The 20,141-nt window shown below is 46.8% G+C and overlaps 1 protein-coding gene across 2 annotated transcripts in view; it reads right to left on the bottom strand.

Moving 5' to 3' along the window:
• The window catches only part of LOC124118069 (cartilage matrix protein-like), a 55,034-nt gene that overhangs the window by 18,121 nt on the left and 16,772 nt on the right, over positions 1-20,141 (bottom strand). For both annotated transcript variants that reach the window (XM_046480121.2, XM_046480122.2), the window contains exon 2: positions 6,558-6,579. In XM_046480121.2, coding sequence (XP_046336077.1) covers positions 6,558-6,579 — 22 coding nt within the window. The remainder of the gene's footprint in view (positions 1-6,557; positions 6,580-20,141) is intronic.

Here is a 20,141-nt window from a genome sequence, read left to right as displayed (position 1 = left end):
TCTGTCTGAGCTATATAAGCCTATGTCGCTACAACACGCCCCTGTCTGTCTGCGCTACATTAGCATATGTCGCTACAACACCCCCTTGTCTGTCTGCGCTACATTAGCGTATGTCGCTACAACACGACCTGTCTGTCTGCGCTACATTAGCCTATGTCGCTACAACACCCCCTTGTCTGTCTGCGCTACATTAGCGTATGTCGCTACAACACGCCTTTGTCTGTCTGCGCTACATTAGCATATGTCGCTACAACACCCCCTTGTCTGTCTGCGCTACATTAGCGTATGTCGCTACAACACGCCTTTGTCTGTCTGCGCTACATTAGCCTATGTCGCTACAACACGCCCCTGTCTGTCTGCGCTACATTAGCGTATGTCGCTACAACACGACCTGTCTGTCTGCGCTACATTAGCCTATGTCGCTACAACACCCCCTTGTCTGTCTGCGCTACATTAGCATATATCGCTACAACACGCCCCTGTCTGTCTGCGCTACATTAGCGTTTGTCTCTACAACACGCCTTTGTCTGTCTGCGCTACATTAGCATATGTCGCTACAACACCCCCTTGTCTGTCTGCGCTACATTAGCCTATGCCGCTACAACACGCCCCTGTCTGTCTGCGCGGCATTAGCCTATGTCGCTACAACACCCCCTTGTCTGTCTGTGCTACATTAGCCTATGTCGCTACAACACGTCCTTGTCTGTCTGTGCTACAGTAGCCTATGTCGCTACAACACGTCCTTGTCTGTCTGTGCTACATTAGCCTATGTCGCTACAACACGCTCCTGTCTGTCTGCGCTACATTAGCCTATGTCGCTACAACACGCTCTTGTCTGTCTGCGCTACATTAGCCTATGTCGCTACAACACGTCCTTGTCTGTCTGCACTACATTAGCCTATGTCGCTACAACACGCTCCTGTCTGTCTGCACTACATTAGCCTATGTCGCTACAACACGTCCTTGTCTGTCTGCGCTATATAAGCCTATGTGGCTACAACAGGCTCCTGTCTGTCTGCGCTACATTAGCCTATGTCGCTACAACACGCTCCTGTCTGTCTGCACTACATTAGCCTATGTCGCTACAACACGTCCTTGTCTGTCTGCACTACATTAGCCTATGTCGCTACAACACGCCCTTGTCTGTCTGTGCTATATAAGCCTATGTTACTACAACACGCCCCTGTCTGTCTGCGCTACATTAGCCTATGTCGCTACAACACGCCCTTGTCTGCCTGCACTACATTAGCCTATGTCGCTACAACACGTCCTTGTCTGTCTGCACTACATTAGCCTATGTCGCTACAACACGCTCCTGTCTGTCTGTGCTACATTAGCCTATGTCGCTACAACACGCCCTTGTCTGTCTGCGCTACATTAGCCTATGTCGCTACAACACGCTCCTGTCTGTCTGTGCTACATTAGCCTATGTCGCTACAACACGTCCTTGTCTGTCTGCACTACATTAGCCTATGTCGCTACAACACGCTCCTGTCTGTCTGCACTACATTAGCCTATGTCGCTACAACACGTCCTTGTCTGTCTGCGCTATATAAGCCTATGTGGCTACAACACGCTCCTGTCTGTCTGCGCTACATTAGCCTATGTCGCTACAACACGCTCCTGTCTGTCTGCACTACATTAGCCTATGTCGCTACAACACGTCCTTGTCTGTCTGCACTACATTAGCCTATGTCGCTACAACACGCCCTTGTCTGTCTGTGCTATATAAGCCTATGTTACTACAACACGCCCTGTCTGTCTGCACTACATTAGCCTATGTCGCTACAACACGTCCTTGTCTGTCTGCGCTACATTAGCCTATGTCGCTACAACACGCCCTTGTCTGTCTGAGCTATATAAGCCTATGTTACTACAACACGCCCTTGTCTGTCTGAGCTATATAAGCCTATGTTACTACAACACGCCCTGTCTGTCTGCACTACATTAGCCTATGTCGCTACAACACGTCCTTGTCTGTCTGCACTACATTAGCCTATGTCGCTACAACACGCCCTTGTCTGTCTGTGCTATATAAGCCTATGTTACTACAACACGCCCTGTCTGTCTGCACTACATTAGCCTATGTCGCTACAACACGTCCTTGTCTGTCTGCGCTACATTAGCCTATGTCGCTACAACACGCCCTTGTCTGTCTGAGCTATATAAGCCTATGTTACTACAACACCCCCTTGTCTGTCTGAGCTATATAAGCCTATGTTACTACAACACGCCCTTGTCTGTCTGCGCTACATTAGCCTATGTCGCTACAACACGCCCCTGTCTGTCTGCACTACATTAGCCTATGTCGCTACAACACGCCCTTGTCTGTCTGAGCTATATAAGCCTATGTTACTACAACACGCCCTTGTCTGTCTGCGCTACATTAGCCTATGTCGCTACAACACGCCCCTGTCTGTCTGCGCTACATTAGCCTCTGTCGCTACAACACGCTCCTGTCTGCACTGCATTAGCCTTTGTCGCTACAACACGCCCCTGTCTGTCTGCGCTACATTAGCCTATTAGCCTATGTCGCTACAACACGCCCTTGTCTGTCTGCGCTACATTAGCCTATGTCGCTACAACACGCTCCTGTCTGCACTGCATTAGCCTTTGTCGCTACAACATGCCCTTGTCTGTCTTCTGCAATGGGGCCGTGTTATATATCAATGTTATATCTGGTAACATCGTCTGTTCATTCATCATGCATGGTACGTTAAAGACTCTATGATCACTGGTATTGACACACGTCACATCCGTTACGGGCAGAATTTGGCGTGTGTATTTATTTATGTCCTACTTTTGATCACTATTCCATCAGAAAAAAATAGTCCCCGGGGCCGTGTGCACTGCTCACTATCAGGAAGAAATGTTTCGGCAAATCTTATCTATCTTCAGACTCAAAATAGCAAAGCAGCATAAATTCAACAACATATGTTTTAAGTTCTGCCCAGCATTCTTGACATATTGCACCAATAAAATGAAATACTTGTTTGCAGGATTGATCGGTGGGCAAGATAGTTGAGTAGAGCTACAGTACAGTCAATGACCGGCGGGTCGTATACTGGTGAGTACAGTTTGTGAGTGCGGGCCAGATACTGGTGTATAGTTACAGTACAGTCAATGACCGGCGGGCCAGATACTGGTGTATAGTTACAGTACAGTCAATGACCGGCGGGCCAGATACTGGTTTATAGTTACAGTACAGTCAATGACCGGCTGGCCAGATACTGGTGTATAGTTACAGTACAGTCAATGACCGGCGGGCCAGATACTGGTGTATAGTTACAGTACAGTCAATGACCGGCGGGCCAGATACTGGTGTATAGTTACAGTACAGTCAATGACCGGCGGGCCAGATACTGGTGTATAGTTACAGTACAGCCAATGACCGGCGGGCCAGATACTGGTGTATAGTTACAGTACAGTCAATGACCGGCGGGCCAGATACTGGTGTATAGTTACAGTACAGCCAATGACCGGCGGGCCAGGTACTGGTGTATAGTTACAGTACAGTCAATGACCGGCGGGCCAGATACTGGTGTATAGTTACAGTACAGCCAATGACCGGCGGGCCAGATACTGGTGTATAGTTACAGTACAGTCAATGACCGGCGGGTCGTATACTGGTGAGTACAGTTTGTGAGTGCGGGCCAGATACTGGTGTATAGTTACAGTACAGTCAATGACCGGCGGGCCAGATACTGGTGTATAGTTACAGTACAGTCAATGACCGGCTGGCCAGATACTGGTGTATAGTTACAGTACAGTCAATGACCGGCGGGCCAGATACTGGTGTATAGTTTCAGTACAGTTGGTGAGGACGGGCCATATACTGGTGTATAGTTACAGTACAGTCAATGACCGGCGGGTCGTATACTGGTGTAGTACAGTTTGTTAGGACGGGCCAGATACTGGTGTATAGTTATAGTACAGTTAGTGAGGACGGGTCATATACTGGTGTAGTACAGTTTGTTAGGACGGGCCACATACTGGTGTATAATTACAGTACAGTTGGTGAGGACGGGCCATATACTGGTGTATAGTTATAGTACAGTTAGTGAGGACGGGCCAGATACTGGTGTAGTACAGTTTGTGAGGACGGGCCAGATACTGGTGTATAGTTACAGTACAGTTAGTTAGTGCGGGCCATATACTGGTGTATAGTTACAGTACAGTTAGTGAGGGCGGACCAGATACTGGTGTATAGTTACAGTACAGTTAGTGAATGAGGGTCATATATTGGTGTATAGTTATAGTACAGTTAGTGAGTGCGGGCCATATACTGGTGTATAGTTACAGTACAGTTAGTGAGGGCGGACCAGATACTGGTGTATAGTTATAGTACAGTTAGTGAGTGCGGGCCATATACTGGTGTATAGTTACAGTACAGTTAGTGAGGGCGGACCAGATACTGGTGTATAGTTACAGTACAGTTAGTGAATGAGGGTCATATACTGGTGTATAGTTATAGTACAGTTAGTGAGGACGGGTCAGATACTGGTGTTTTACAGTTTGTGAGGACGGGACACATACTGGTGTATAGTTACAGTATAGTTAGTGAGGACGGGCCAGATACTGGTGTATAGTTATAGTACAGTAAGTGAGTGCGGGCCACATACTGGTGTATAGTTACAGTACAGTTAGTGAGGGCGGACCAGATACTGGTGTATAGTTATAGTACAGTTAGTGCGTGCGGGCCATATACTGGTGTATAGTTACAGTACAGTTAGTGAGGGCGGACCAGATACTGGTGTATAGTTACAGTACAGTTAGTGAATGAGGGTCATATACTGGTGTATAGTTATAGTACAGTTAGTGAGGACGGGTCAGATACTAGTGTTTTACAGTTTGTGAGGACGGGCCACATACTGGTGTATAGTTACAGTACAGTTTGTGAGGACGGGCCAGATACTGGTGTATAGTTACAGTACAAGGCGCGCCGGGCACTGACATAGAGCAACAATGCAGTTGATTTATATATATATAAAACAACTTTCGTTGCTTCCGTTGCTTGATCTACGGGGTACGTTTTACAATCCCAGCTATGCTGTCTTTATTAGTTTATGTCAGTGTTATCAGCCGAATGTCTGTCGTAGGAAAAAGGGTGGTAATCTACTTCATTAAACTGCTGGTGTAACTTGGATTCGACTGAGTTCATAATTTGAGACTTGACTGAAGGCTTTACTTAAAACGACGTGGTTACGTTATCAGAACAATCTTTTGGTGGGTGAGTTGTTTTGTAATATTGTTATCAAAACCGTTCTTAAGTAAACAGCATGCATGTGGTGCACCCACTTTCTGTAGACACAACCTCGTGCACCGGTTTGGCAGTTTTTTCTGTGTCGAGGAACGCGAGTTTACCACGTGAATCGTGACTTATGCGTGCGATCTCTGAATGTGGGGCGCCGTGGCCTCACAGAGCCTGTAGCTATTCAGTACCATGCTCCAAACGGCTCTGTCCGTTCAGAAATATGTCGGCAGTGCGTCTCGTGCCAATGATTTCCATGATTTTTTTATAACCCAATTAAAATATCCTCAACAGTGAACGAGGTTTTGACATAGAACAGACGGAAATATTGTTTTTTATAGGTACCAGTTGCTTCGTTCTGTGTGTGGCGCATCAACTACTTGATGTAGTGTTGGTGTTTTGATAGTAAATATTTGTTTGTTGTTTAACGACGCAATCGGTAATACTCTAGCTGTAAAACGGTGGTATCTAAATCACCGGCGGAGCCTGGTGGGGTGCAGGCGGGTGCGCTTAATACCCACCCACCCACTTCCCTTTTTTCTGACACCTGAGACGTTAACCGCGCCCATGACATAAACAGACTGGCAAAAGAAAGTATAGAGTTAAAAACTGGATTTGACCCAAATACTACAGACGTTACCAAAACGTTCGGGGGATGGTACTCTTTACTGTGTTGTTTCTTTGTCGATAATTGTACTATGACACAAGCAGGTAAACACAAAACGTCAGTGCCAGACAATAATTACTGTCAATTAGCTGCAGATAACAGATACCACTGAGCGTAAAAGGGAAAATATGAATGGACCAATGAAAATCAGTGATGACACGAGGTTTTCGCGAAAAGGGTTAGCATGCCCTGTCCTACAAACAGATGTTATACAAATTCTCGTCAGCTCTCGTGATATGGAATGCCCATAACTATGTAACAGCTATGATCCGGAGTCAAGTGAGTGAGTATGGTTTTACGCCGCTTTTAGCAATATTCAAGCAATATCACGGCGGGGGACACCAGAAATGGGCTTCACACATTGTACCGATATCGGGAATCGAACCGGGTCTTCGGCCTGACGAGAGAACGCTTTAACCACTAGGCTACCCGACCGCCGTAACCGTAACTTGGACACATCCGATTCGACACATCGGAGGTTAAATAATGATGAAAAACGGAAGAATGCACAGGGACCAAGCTTTTACTTCGAGACAACCGTGAGTTCGACACATTAAAGTTCGACACAACCGTGTTCGATTGTATATAAATAAAATCTGTCTATCGAGAGTTCCCTACCGTCAAACAAAACGTACTCACCCTGCAGAACACCATTACACCCCTGTAAAGAGAAGAAAAAACATTGTCATTCAAATGTGAAGGGAGAGAAATCATGCACGGTACTTACATTGCTAGCATTGACAAAGTATTTTCTGGCTTTTTGTCGGAGCTAATTATTATCGAAACTGTTACAATGCACGCATATTTGTCTGTGCATTCCTGTATATATATACGCACTTTCAAACTGTTAAGTTGCTTCCAGTTGTAAAAACATTATTGTCAGAGGAATAGCTGGCGTGCAGCAACCTGGTTGCTGTGCATATCGGAGATGGTCTGGATAAGACGGAATTAGTCATGCATTTTGCAGCATATTTTGACATCTGGAACCTAGACATGTTTCGTACTCATGTTTTTGAGGCCAACCTTAGTTTTCATTTTGCTCTGTCAACACTTTCAATCTGGCAGGAAGACTTTCATAGACACGAGACGAAAATAATGGCATACACAAGTGAAAAATGATGTCGCGTATTCATTTGAAATTAGGTGAAGCATTGTGAATATGTATCGCATAGTTGACATGGATCTGAAGACGGGAACGCGTTAGATGACGCACTAGTAGACAAATCGAGGCATACTACCAGGCAAATAGCACGGGGAGACAGATCATGGCATGTTACCCAGCAAATAGCACCAGTAGACAAATCGGGGCATGCTACACAGCAAATAGCACCAGTAGACAAATCGAGGCATACTACCCGGCAAATAGCACGGGGAGACAGATCATGGCATGTTACCCAGCAAATAGCACCAGTAGACAAATCGGGGCATGCTACACAGCAAATAGCACGGGGAGACAAATCAGGGAATGTTACCCAGCAAATAGCACGGGGAGACAAATCGTGGCATGCTACCCAGCAAATAGCACCAGTAGACAAATCGGGGCATGCTACCAGGCAAATAGCACGGGTAGACAAATCAGGGAATGTTACCCAGCAAATAGCACGGGGAGACAAATCAGGGCATGCTACACAGCAAATAGCACGGGGAGCCAAATCAGGGAATGTTACCCAGCAAATAGCACGGGGAGACAAATCAGGGCATGTTACCCAGCAAATAGCACGGGTAGAGAAATCAGGGCATGCTACACAGCAAATAGCACAGGGAGACAAATCAGGGAATGTTACCCAGCAAATAGCACGGGGAGACAAATCGTGGCATGTTACCCAGCAAATAGCACGGTAGACAAATCAGGGCATGCTACACAGCAAATAGCAAGGGTAGACAAATCAGGGAATGTTACCCAGCAAAGCATTTGGGTAAACAAACTGTGAGTGACTTCCCAGTATATGACATTTTTGTCGGTCAGTGTATGTGTATGTGATGTCTTTTCCTCAACAAACCTAGCTACTAATCCACCTGCTGTTCAAAGACGGTTAATAGTGGACTACTGACGTTTACTAGATGCACGCGTCTCCAAACACCCCACATTAAGATCTATAAATTATGCTATTATTTCAGGTCATTTAACACGTAGATGGCTTCACCTGTCTCGCGAGGCAGCCTGAATATACATGACTGTCAGCTGGGAGAGGAACGGAGGCTGTCAGTGTGTACAGGCAATGTTTTTTGCTGTGATGTGCCTACCTTGGGAACATACAGGCAGTATTGCTGTGCACAGCCACAACTCTTAGCATCAGCTCGAACGAATAGCCCCAAACTAATGACTGATTGTGTGCTTAAAGTCAGTATATGTGACCACCACTAAAACCGTTTTTTTAAGGTGGATGCGCACATGCCTGCCTTTGGTTTCTAAGCCTGAAGGAATGATACTAAAATATTATTTCCCCCGTTGTGCTGCTTCCATGTTGTGATCTGCTGTCTCGAGCGTCTGGTGGGGACCCCATTTTTCATGCCGTGACCTGCAGTCTCCGCCGTATATGGCGATAACCAGATCTTCCATGCCGTGACCTGCAGTCTCCGCCGTATATGACGATAACCCGATCTTCCAAGCCGTGATCTGCTGTCTCCGCCGTATATGACGATAACCCGATCTTCCAAGCCGTGGTCCACAGTACCGGGCGGCATGACAAGTACCCCATCTTCCAAGCCGCGGTCCACAGTACCGGGCGGCATGACAAGTACCTTATCTTCCAAGCCGCGGTCCACAGTACAGGGCAGCATGCCGTGTACCCCATCTTCCAAGCCGCGGTCCACAGTACCGGGCGGCATGACAAGTGCCCCATCTTCCAAGCCGTGGTCCACAGTACCGGGCGGCATGACAAGTGCCCCATCTTCCAAGCTGTGGTACACAGTACCGGGCGGCATGACGTGTACCCCATCTTCCAAGCCGCGGTCCACAGTACCGGGCGGCATGACAAGTGCCCCATCTTCCAAGCCGTGGTCCACAGTACCGTGCGGCATGACAAGTTACCCGATCTTCCAAGCCGCGGTCAACAGTACCGGGCGGCATGACAAGTACCCTATCATCGAAGCCGTGGTCCACAGTACCGGGCAGCATGCCGTGTACCCCATCTCCCAAGCCGTGGTCCACAGTACCGGGCGGCATGACAAGTTACCCGATCTTCCAAGCCGTGGTCCACAGTACCGGGCGGCATGACAAGTTACCCGATCTTCCAAGCCCTGGTCCACAGTACTCGGCGGCATGACAAGTTACCCGATCTTCCAAGCCCTGGTCCACAGTATCGGGCGGCATGACATGTTACCCGATCTTCCAAGCCGTGGTCCACAGTACCGGGCGGCATGACAAGTTACCCGATCTTCCAAGCCGTGGTCCACAGTATCGGGCGGCATGACATGTTACCCGATCTTCCAAGCCGTGGTCCACAGTACCGGGCGGCATGACTTGTACCCCATCTTCCAAGCCGTGGTCCAGAGTACCGGGCGGCATGACAAGTACCCCACCTTCCAAGCCGCGGTCCACAGTACCGGGCGGCATGACAAGTACCCCATCTTCCAAGCCGTGGTCCACAGTACCGGGCGGCATGACAAGTACCCTATCATCGAAGCCGTGGTCCACAGTACCGGGCGGCATGACAAGTTACCCCATCTTCCAAGCCGTGGTCCACAGTACCGGGCGACATGACAAGTACCCTATCTTCCAAGCCGTGGTCCACAGTACCGGGCAGCATGCCGTGTACCCCATCTTCCAAGCCGCGGTCCACAGTACCGGGCGGCATGACAAGTACCCCACCTTCCAAGCCGCGGTCCACAGTACCGGGCGGCATGACAAGTACCCCATCTTCCAAGCCGTGGTCCACAGTACCGGGCAGCATGCCGTGTACCCCATCTTCCAAGCCGTGGTCCACAGTACCGGGCGGCATGACAAGTACCCCACCTTCCAAGCCGCGGTCCACAGTACCGGGCGGCATGACAAGTACCCCATCTTCCAAGCCGTGGTCCACAGTACCGGGCGGCATGACAAGTACCCTATCATCGAAGCCGTGGTCCACAGTACCGGGCGACATGACAAGTACCCTATCTTCCAAGCCGTGGTCCACAGTACCGGGCGGCATGACAAGTAACCCGATCTTCCAAGCCGTGGTCCACAGTACTGGGCGGCATGACAAGTACCTCATCTTCCAAGCCGCGGTCCACAGTACCGGGCGGCATGACAAGTACCTCATCTTCCAAGCCGCGGTCCACAGTACCGGGCGGCATGACAAGTTACCCCATCTTCCAAGCCGCGGTCCACAGTACCGGGCAGCATACCGTGTACCCAATCTTCCAAGCCGTGGTCCACAGTACTTGGCGGCATGACTTGTACCCCATCTTCCAAGCCGTGGTCCACAGTACCGGGCGGCATGACAAGTGCCCCATCTTCCAAGCCGTGGTCCACAGTACTGGGCGGCATGACAAGTTACCCGATCTTCCAAGCCGTGGTCCACAGTACCGGGCGGCATGACAAGTACCCCATCTTCCAAGCCGCGGTCCACAGTACTGGGCGGCATGACAAGTTACCCGATCTTCCAAGCCGTGGTCCACAGTACCGGGCGGCATGACAAGTACCTCATCTTCCAAGCCGCGGTCCACAGTACCGGGCGGCATGACAAGTACCTCATCTTCCAAGCCGCGGTCCACAGTACCGGGCGGCATGACAAGTACCTCATCTTCCAAGCCGCGGTCCACAGTACCGGGCGGCATGACAAGTTACCCCATCTTCCAAGCCGCGGTCCACAGTACCGGGCGGCATGACAAGTACCCTATCATCGAAGCCGTGGTCCACAGTACCGGGCAGCATACCGTGTACCCAATCTTCCAAGCCGTGGTCCACAGTACTTGGCGGCATGACTTGTACCCCATCTTCCAAGCCGTGGTCCACAGTACCGGGCGGCATGACAAGTGCCCCATATTCCAAGCCGTGGTCCACAGTACTGGGCGGCATGACAAGTTACCCGATCTTCCAAGCCGTGGTCCACAGTACCGGGCGGCATGACAAGTACCCCATCTTCCAAGCCGCGGTCCACAGTACCGGGCAGCATGACAAGTACATGTACCTCATCTTCCAAGCCGTTGTCCACAGTACCGGGCGACATGACAAGTTACCCGATCTTCCAAGCCGTGGTCCACAGTACTGGGCAGCATGACGTGTACCCCATCTTCCAAGCCGTGGTCCACAGTACCGGGCGGCATGACAAGTACCCCATCTTCCAAGCCGCGGTCCACAGTACCGGGCAGCATGACAAGTACATGTACCTCATCTTCCAAGCCGTGGTCCACAGTACCGGGCGGCATGACAAGTTACCCGATCTTCCAAGCCGCGGTCCACAGTACCGGGCGGCATGACGTGTACCCCATCTTCCAAGCCGCGGTCCACAGTACCGGGCGGCATGACGTGTACCCCATCTTCCAAGCCGCGGTCCACAGTACCGGGCGGCATGACAAGTTACCCGATCTTCCAAGCCGCGGTCCACAGTACCGGGCGGCATGACGTGTACCCCATCTTCCAAGCCGCGGTCCACAGTACCGGGCGGCATGACGTGTACCCCATCTTCCAAGCCGCGGTCCACAGTACCGGGCAGCATGACGTGTACCCCATCTTCCAAGCCGCGGTCCACAGTACCGGGCAGCATGACAAGTACCCCATCTTCCAAGCCGCGGTCCACAGTACCGGGCAGCATGACAAGTACCCCATCTTCCAAGCCGTGATCCTCTCCAGCCTCTTGGCGAGTACTCCCTCATATGGCTGTTTGTCACCGTACCTGACGCCGAGGTCAATCCACACGTTAGCAATCATTAGTTTGCCTGGTCCAGACCCATTTACACTTCATGAAGGTCATCGTAACCTGTCACGGTGAAGTGCAAGATCAAAGCAAGTCATTCATTGTGATCTGGCCAAAAAACCGCACATGCCCAAACGTTGAACTGAAGATGTTTACTCAACACTGAAGCACTTGACTCCTTTTCCCGGTTTTGTCAACTTGTGGTTCTTGACAGATATGTTTGTGTGTCAGTTCTTTTGCGCTGACAAACGTTGTTGAACAGCGATGTCAAGCCCCGCTTGTATTCCAGTCTGTAAGTGACCTTGCTCGATTTCATTACCACTTTAACGACTGGCTATATACATCTTTCCAAGTGCCTCCTGTCATTTGGAGACAACACAACGTCTTTGGAGGGTTTTTAAATGCATTTTACAGCATATAAATCAAAACGTTGTCTCAACCCAGTGCATGTTTAGGCCACTGTTCTAGGCAACGGGGAAGTGCCCGACGCTAGGATGTTTATTTTGAAAGTTGAACAACCACATGAACTGTATTTCAAGAACTTATTTCGGCCTGGAGCAAAACCAGCTGGATGTCCAAAGCTTTAATCACCTTCAAAACCCGTGAAGATCTGGGTAAGAATTGATCTTCAGTTTGTCATAAGAGGCGACTAACGAGATCAAGTGGTCAGGCTCGGTGACTTGGTTGATGGGTATCAACGCATCCCAATTGCGTAGATGGATGCTCATGATGTCTATCACTGGATTGTCTGGTCCAGATTCGAGTATTTACAGACCGCCGTCATATAGCTGGGATATTGCCGAGTGCGGAACAACAAACAAACGAAACAACTTTATATGGAGTTATATCACGGCGTGTCAGCCTTGTGTGGGAGGAAAGCCCGAAGTGATGCAGATCTTAGATGTTTACCACTATGGTACTGTCAGACCTTGAAAAATGATCTGGGCGAATCGGGATTCGAAATCACTGTCAAAGCTTTATGTGGTGCCCAAGGGACGCAACTCTGCACAGCGAATTCCGGAGCCTCAGACGACTGGGCCAACCCTGTCCACCCGGGAGACTTGTTCCTTAACACTCGAGATTTCCTTTACAATACTGTTGTTATATGACCTCATACATAACAAAAGTCACTATTTTTCGGGGACTGTATAGTTTATCGATAATATCCCGTATTCCGTACCCGTTGCAAGCTGGACTTTGCTTGTCGTAAGAGGCGACTAACGGGATCGGGTGGTCAAGCTCGCTGACTTGGTAGAAGCATGTCATCGATCCCAATTGCGTGGATCGATGCTCATGATATCAATCACTGGATGGTTTGGTCCAGACTCGATTATTTACAGACCGCCGTCATATAGCTGGAATATTGCTGAGTGCGGCGTTAAATAACAAACAAACAACCGTTGCAAGCTCTCCCCTGAACTTGGGGTATTTGGATCCTGTGCTCAATGTTCACGACACAATTGTCACTCATTACATGACAGTACATCTCTCCGTCGTTTAGCCCGCCTGAAGGCAGCCATCAGAACAAGGTCCTCAGCAGGGGAGATATGACTGATAGCCTCCACTAAGCCTGGGGCTGTAGTGATTACTGATTTACAGCATGTAAATAGTTTTTAAGTCATGATACAGCCTTCGGTACATGGACGAGGAGGATTGCAAAGTGGCTGTACGAGTGCAGGGGAGCATAGGGTGGTACATGTAGGTATGTTAGTGTCCCAAAACAATGCGTTGTTGTAAATTAGTGTATTAGCCTACTCTAGTAAAGCCTTACCCCACTGTGATGTTGTATGCAAGTGCATTAGCCTACTTGAGTAAAGCCATACCCCACTGTGATGTTGTATGTAAGTGTATTAGCCTACTCGTGTAATCCTTACCTCACGGCGATGTTGTATGTAAGTGTATTAGCCTACTCTAGTAAAGCCTTACCCCACTGTGATGTTGTATGTAAGTGTATTAGCCTACTTGAGTAAAGCCATACCCCACTTCGATGTTGTATGTAAGTGTATTAGCCTACTTGAGTAAAGCCTTATCCCACTGCGATGTTGTATGTAAGTGTATTAGCCTACTCCAGTAAAGCCTTATCCCACTGTGATGTTGTATGTAAGTGTATTAACCTACTCTTGTAAAGCCTTACCTCACGGTGATGTTGTATGTAAGTGTATTAGCCTACTCTAGTAAAGCCTTACCCCACTGTGATGTTGTATGTAAGTGTATTAGCCTACTCTAGTAAAGCCTTACCTCACGGTGATGTTGTATGTAAGTGTATTAGCCTACTCGAGTTAAGCCTTACCTCACGGTGATGTTTTATGTAAGTGTATTAGCCTACTCTAGTAAAGCCTTACCCCACTGTGATGTTGTATGTAAGTGTATTAACCTACTCTTGTAACGCCTTACCTCACGGTGATGTTGTATGTAAGTGTATTAGCCTACTCGTGTAAGCCTTACCTCACGGCGATGTTGTATGTAAGTGTATTAGCCTACTCGAGTAAAGCCATACCCCACTGCGATGTTGTATGTAAGTGTATTAGCCTACTTCAGTAAAGCCATATCCCACTGCGATGTTGTATGTAAGTGTATTAGCCTACTCGAGTAAAGCCATACCCCACTGCGATGTTGTATGTAAGTGTATTAGCCTACTTGAGTAAAGCCTTATCCCACTGCGATGTTGTATGTAAGTGCATTAGCCTACTTCAGTAAAGCCATATCCCACTGCGATGTTGTATGTAAGTGTATTAGCCTACTCGTGTAAGCTTTACCTCACGGCGATGTTGTATGTAAGTGTATTAGCCTACTTGAGTAAAGCCATACCCCACTGCGATGTTGTATGTAAGTGCATTAGCCTACTTGAGTAAAGCCTTATCCCACTGCGATGTTGTATGTAAGTGTATTAGCCTACTTGAGTAAAGCCATACCCCACTGCGATGTTGTATGTAAGTGCATTAGCCTACTTGAGTAAAGCCTTATCCCACTGCGATGTTGTATGTAAGTGCATTAGCCTACTTGAGTAAAGCCATACCCCACTGCGATGTTGTATGTAAGTGTATTAGCCTACTTGAGTAAAGCCTTATCCCACTGCGATGTTGTATGTAAGTGTATTAGCCTACTCCAGTAAAGCCTTATCCCACTGTGATGTTGTATGTAAGTGTTTTAACCTACTCTTGTAAAGCCTTACCTCACGGTGATGTTGTATGTAAGTGTATTAGCCTACTCTAGTAAAGCCTTACCTCACGATGATGTTGTATGTAAGTGTATTAGCCTACTCTAGTAAAGCCTTACATCACTCCGATGTTGTATGTAAGTGTATGAGCCTACTCGAGTAAGCCTTACCTCACAGTGATATTGCATGTAAGTGTATTAGCCTACTCAAGTTATGTATCAGCCAACTGCGATGTTGTGTATGATTACGTGTATTAGCCTCCCAAGCCATACGTTACCCCATGGTGATGTCGTATGTCATTGTGTCTGCTTTCAGCCATACTTACACACAACATGATCCCGGGTTAACACATGGGTTGGGAGGCTCACACACTTACAGACACCATCACCTCGGGGTAACACATTGCTGAGGGAGGCTCACACACTTACAGACACTATCACCTCGGGGTAACACATTGCTGAGGGAGGCTCACACACTTACAGACACCATCACCTCGGGGTAACACATTGCTGAGGGAGGCTCACACACTTACAGACACCATCACCTCGGGGTAACACATTGCTGAGGGAGGCTCACACACTTACAGACACCATCACCTCGGGGTAACACATTGCTGAGGGAGGCTCACACAACTACAGACACCATCACCTCGGGGTAACACATTGCTAAGGGAGGCTCACACACTTACATACACCATCACCTCGGGGTAACACATTGCTGAGGGAGGCTCACACACTTACAGACACCATCACCTCGGGGTAACACATTGCTAAGGGAGGCTCACACACTTACAGACACCATCACCTCGGGGAAACACATTGCTGAGGGAGGCTCACACACTTACAGACACCATCACCTCGGGGAAACACATTGCTGAGGGAGGCTCACTCACTTACATACACAATCACCTCGGGGTAACACATTGCTGAGGGAGGCTCACACACTTACAGACACCATCACCTCGGGGTAACACATTGCTGAGGGAGGCTCACTCACTTACATACACAATCACCTCGGGGTAACACATTGCTGAGGGAGGCTCACACACTTACAGACACCATCACCTCGGGGTAACACATTGCTAAGGGAGGCTCACACAACTACAGACACCATCACCTCGGGGTAACACATTGCTGAGGGAGGCTCACACACTTACAGACACCATCACCTCGGGGTAACACATTGCTGAGGGAGGCTCACACACTTAAAGACACCATCACCTCGGGGTAACACATTGCTGAGGGAGGCTCACACACTTAAAGACACCATCAGTTCGGGTTAACAAATTGCTGAGAGAAGCTCACACACTTACATACATCACCACATGCTCATTCAGCCACCTGACATATCACTTCAAGTTTTAAAAATAACTCGTTAGATGTTTAATCAGTAATAATTACAACACCAGTTACGGTGGCTTAGGGACCGACCATTTAATATTCGGGGGAGGGGGAGGGTTTGCCTGAACAAAATAATTAGAATTCAGACCGTTGAAACCTTTTAGATTTAGATTGACTGCCACAAAAAACATAGTTTCTAACTGTTTTTTTTGTACAAAAGATATTCAGGCTCATAACTCAAATAAGAAATAATATCTAGTCCCCATACAAATCCCCAAGGCCCGTACCCCCAGAATATCAAATGGTCCCTGCCTTATTTGAAGCCATCAATCATATGACTGTGCAGAAGGCCTTGCCTTCAGGCCGGCTACATGCTGGAGAGATGTACTATCAGGTAATGGCTGACACTTGAGTCGGGAACATTGGGCGTTTTTTTCACGAAAACAGACCTGTACAGGACCGACATGCTGGAATTCTGAAAAAAAAGTGTATTGTTCGTCCCTAAAAATTGCTTCGCTCCTTCTAGAGAAAGAAATTATATTTCTTGAAGCACTGACTGAGAAATACTCTTTTTCAAACAAAACTCCCTGTCCCGCACCCTGTTATCTGTAAGTAATCTATAGTATACACAGTCGGGGAAATGGGGATATCACTGTAGCTGATTTACTTAAAATGAAATAAAACAACTTTTCGTGTTTTTTTACCGTTCCATAAATGTCACTTGCATTTTCTGGGACAATAAACGTGTCTGAAAAAAGCTTTTTCCGTTACCCGGGAAGAAATAAAAAACAATACAAGCGAAATCACGAAAGGAGTTTTGTTATTTCTTCCTAGCAACGCAAACACAGCAAATGGGTTGAAGACCTACAACGTTCTGTATTTCTAAACTTGAAAGAACATTGCTGAGCCTCGAATACATTCCATGTCTTCCAAAAGTTTGGGAGAAAACACGCGGCATTTGGCAAACTGTCTGACTGCTGTTTTTAAATATAACATGAAGAGTGGAACACAAGAAGGAAGGAAACTAGAAAAAACAGAAACTGTCAAATGCAGTGAAGGGTAAAAAACCGTTAATTGAGCAGACCTGTAGAAAGTGCAGACGCTGAAATCATCTCGAGCTTTCTCAGGAAATTGGGGCCGGTTTATATGCGGCTAATTGATTTAGTGGTGATGTGTTGACCAGGACGTGACCTCACAAACAACAAGGGCCATGTTACACAAAGCCATCTTAGCATTATGAGTATCGTAACTCCCATACTTTAGCACAGACTAATGACAATCGTAGCGGTAAGGTGGTCGAAGCTCCCATACTTTAACACAGACTAACGACAATCTTGCGCTAAGTTGGTCGAAACTCCCATACTTTAACACAGACTAACGACAATCGTAGTGCTAAGTTGGTCGAAACTCCCATACTTTAACACAGACTGACGACAATCGTAGCGCTAAGTTGGTCGCAACTCCCATACTTTAACACAGATTTACGACAATCGTAGAGCTAAGTTGGTCGCAACTCCCATACTTTAACACAGACTTACGACAATCGTAGAGCTAAGATGTCATAACTCCCATACTTTTAACACAGACTTACGACAATCGTAGCGCTAAGGTGGTCGTAGCTCCCATACTTTAACACAGACTTACGACAATCGTAGAACTAAGATGTCATAACTCCGATACTTTAACACAGACTTAAGACAATCGTAGCACTAAGATCGCTTTGTGGTGCTCATCGCCCCGTTCCACAAAGCGACCGTAGCGCTAAGATCGTCGAAACTCCCTTACTTTAACATAGGCTTACGACAATCGTAGAGCTAAGATGTCATAACTCCCCTACTTTAACACAGACTTACGATCATTGCAGCGCATAGGAACGGAGCCCTGGAAACATGCACGTGTGGCCAAACTCATGGCGCACGCTTTCATACTTTATTCGCACACATTTAACCTGTCAGCACTGGTTGGTGTACCACAAACACTTTTGCTAGAGCAGCTTGGTATATGTTAACCCAAATCGTATTTATGCAAATTTACATAAATAATATGGCAATATATATGCATAACATCAGCTGTCCAGTGTACAGTATACGGAGCAATGGAAGACCTTGACGAGGCAACAATTGGCCTGTGTATAAGTGCGTCATGCTGTATAGTAAATCGGTGAGTTGGATTAGGCCAGATTAGCTAGTTTTGCTGCTGTTTCCTTCCGCGCCATTCACGGGAGTCGGCTTTGGCTATAAGTTATGTTTAGCAAGTTTACAGCTTCACAACAATATTTATTATACAACTTCACAGATTTTTAAATTTTAAGATGTTATGTGATTCACACTTTTGTTTTAGCATAGTTTTGTATAATACAATTGCATATTGCAAATACGTATGTTTTAAATTATAAAAGAACTGCACATGAATTAATGATAGGAAACAACTGCACATATTTTTATATTATAAAACAACTGCACATGAATCAATGATATAAAAGAACTGCACATATTTTTACATTATAGAGTGAGTGAGTGAGTATGGTTTTACGCCGCTTTTAGCAATATTCCAGCAATATCACGGCGGGGGACACCAGAAATGGGCTTCACACATTGTACCCATGTCGGGAATCGAACCCGGGTCTTCGGCGTGACGAGCGAACGCTTTAACCACTAGTCTACCCGACCGCCTCTTACATTATAGAACAACTGCACACTTGTCATAACACAAAACACAAAGCACATATTTTTATAACATAACTAAACTGCCCATATTTTCTATAATATAAAACAACTGTATATATGTTTATAATACAGAACTACTGCACATATTTTCTATAATATATAGCAACTGCAAATATTTTCTAGAATATAAAACAACTGCACATATTTTCTATGATATAAAACAACTGCACATAGTTTTTATAATATTAAACAACCGCACATATTTATAGATCATAAAACAAAAACACAATTTTAATATTAGAAAACCACTGCATATATTTTAATCTTTACAACTTTTCACAACTGAGATTCTACCCGATTGCACTTTATAAAATGTAAGGGATTTTTTTCCATTTGTTCGATTATACACAACTTAGCTAGGCAGTCGACTCCGTTCTTCCTAAGGATGATCTCCTTATGATCGAAATACTTTTAGGCTCGAGGAAATGTATTTTAGATCGCCATCTATGTGTGTTGCAAGCACCATGCATTGACCAACATTCAACGCACCTGTGAACACTTCAGTGGTTTGCATACAGACGAATCGTGTGATCCTATCACTATTTAATATTGAAATGACCCTATATTTGTCCCTCACGCACCAACTTTATGACCCCGACTCCTTCATGTTTTCTTCGTATCCCGATACTCACTGTCCGCCCTGACATTTCCTGCACATCTGTCATGTCCACTACTACGCTCACTACGGTAATCCAGTTCTATCCTCTCACCAGACGAAGTCTTCGCTGCGCTTGTTTTTCTTAGTCCAGGTCTTTAGTAGGAAATACTTGAATATCTAATTACTACTAATACCAGACAGTCAGGAATTTTTCAGCAATTGGCCCCCTGCCCAGAATACAGCCATCGTCGGAAAATACAGTTTATTACAAGCTATTCACTGCTATATAACTCTTTGACTATATTCATTGATGTATTTTTCTCATAATGTGTTCATTATATGGATCACAGTGACATAAGAGAAATCATAGTTACATTTACTAACATGTCGATATCGCAGGTGATACTGTTTCTTCGAAAAGTTCAAAGAGCATCATACGACTCTTGACATTGAGGCCTTAGTAGAGCCTTCCAAAACATTAATGGTAGACTTGTGAAAGACGTTTCCAAATTTGACGCATCAGGGACCAAAAAAATATCTTAGCAATTCACTAATATTCACT

The sequence above is a fragment of the Haliotis rufescens genome, unplaced genomic scaffold (genome assembly GCF_023055435.1).
Source record: "Haliotis rufescens isolate VD_foot unplaced genomic scaffold, xgHalRufe1.0.p SCAF_15, whole genome shotgun sequence".
Classification (NCBI taxonomy): Eukaryota; Metazoa; Mollusca; class Gastropoda; order Lepetellida; family Haliotidae; genus Haliotis; species Haliotis rufescens.
Note: the sequence above shows the minus strand (reverse complement) of the source record. Positions and strands in the feature narration are given on the sequence as shown.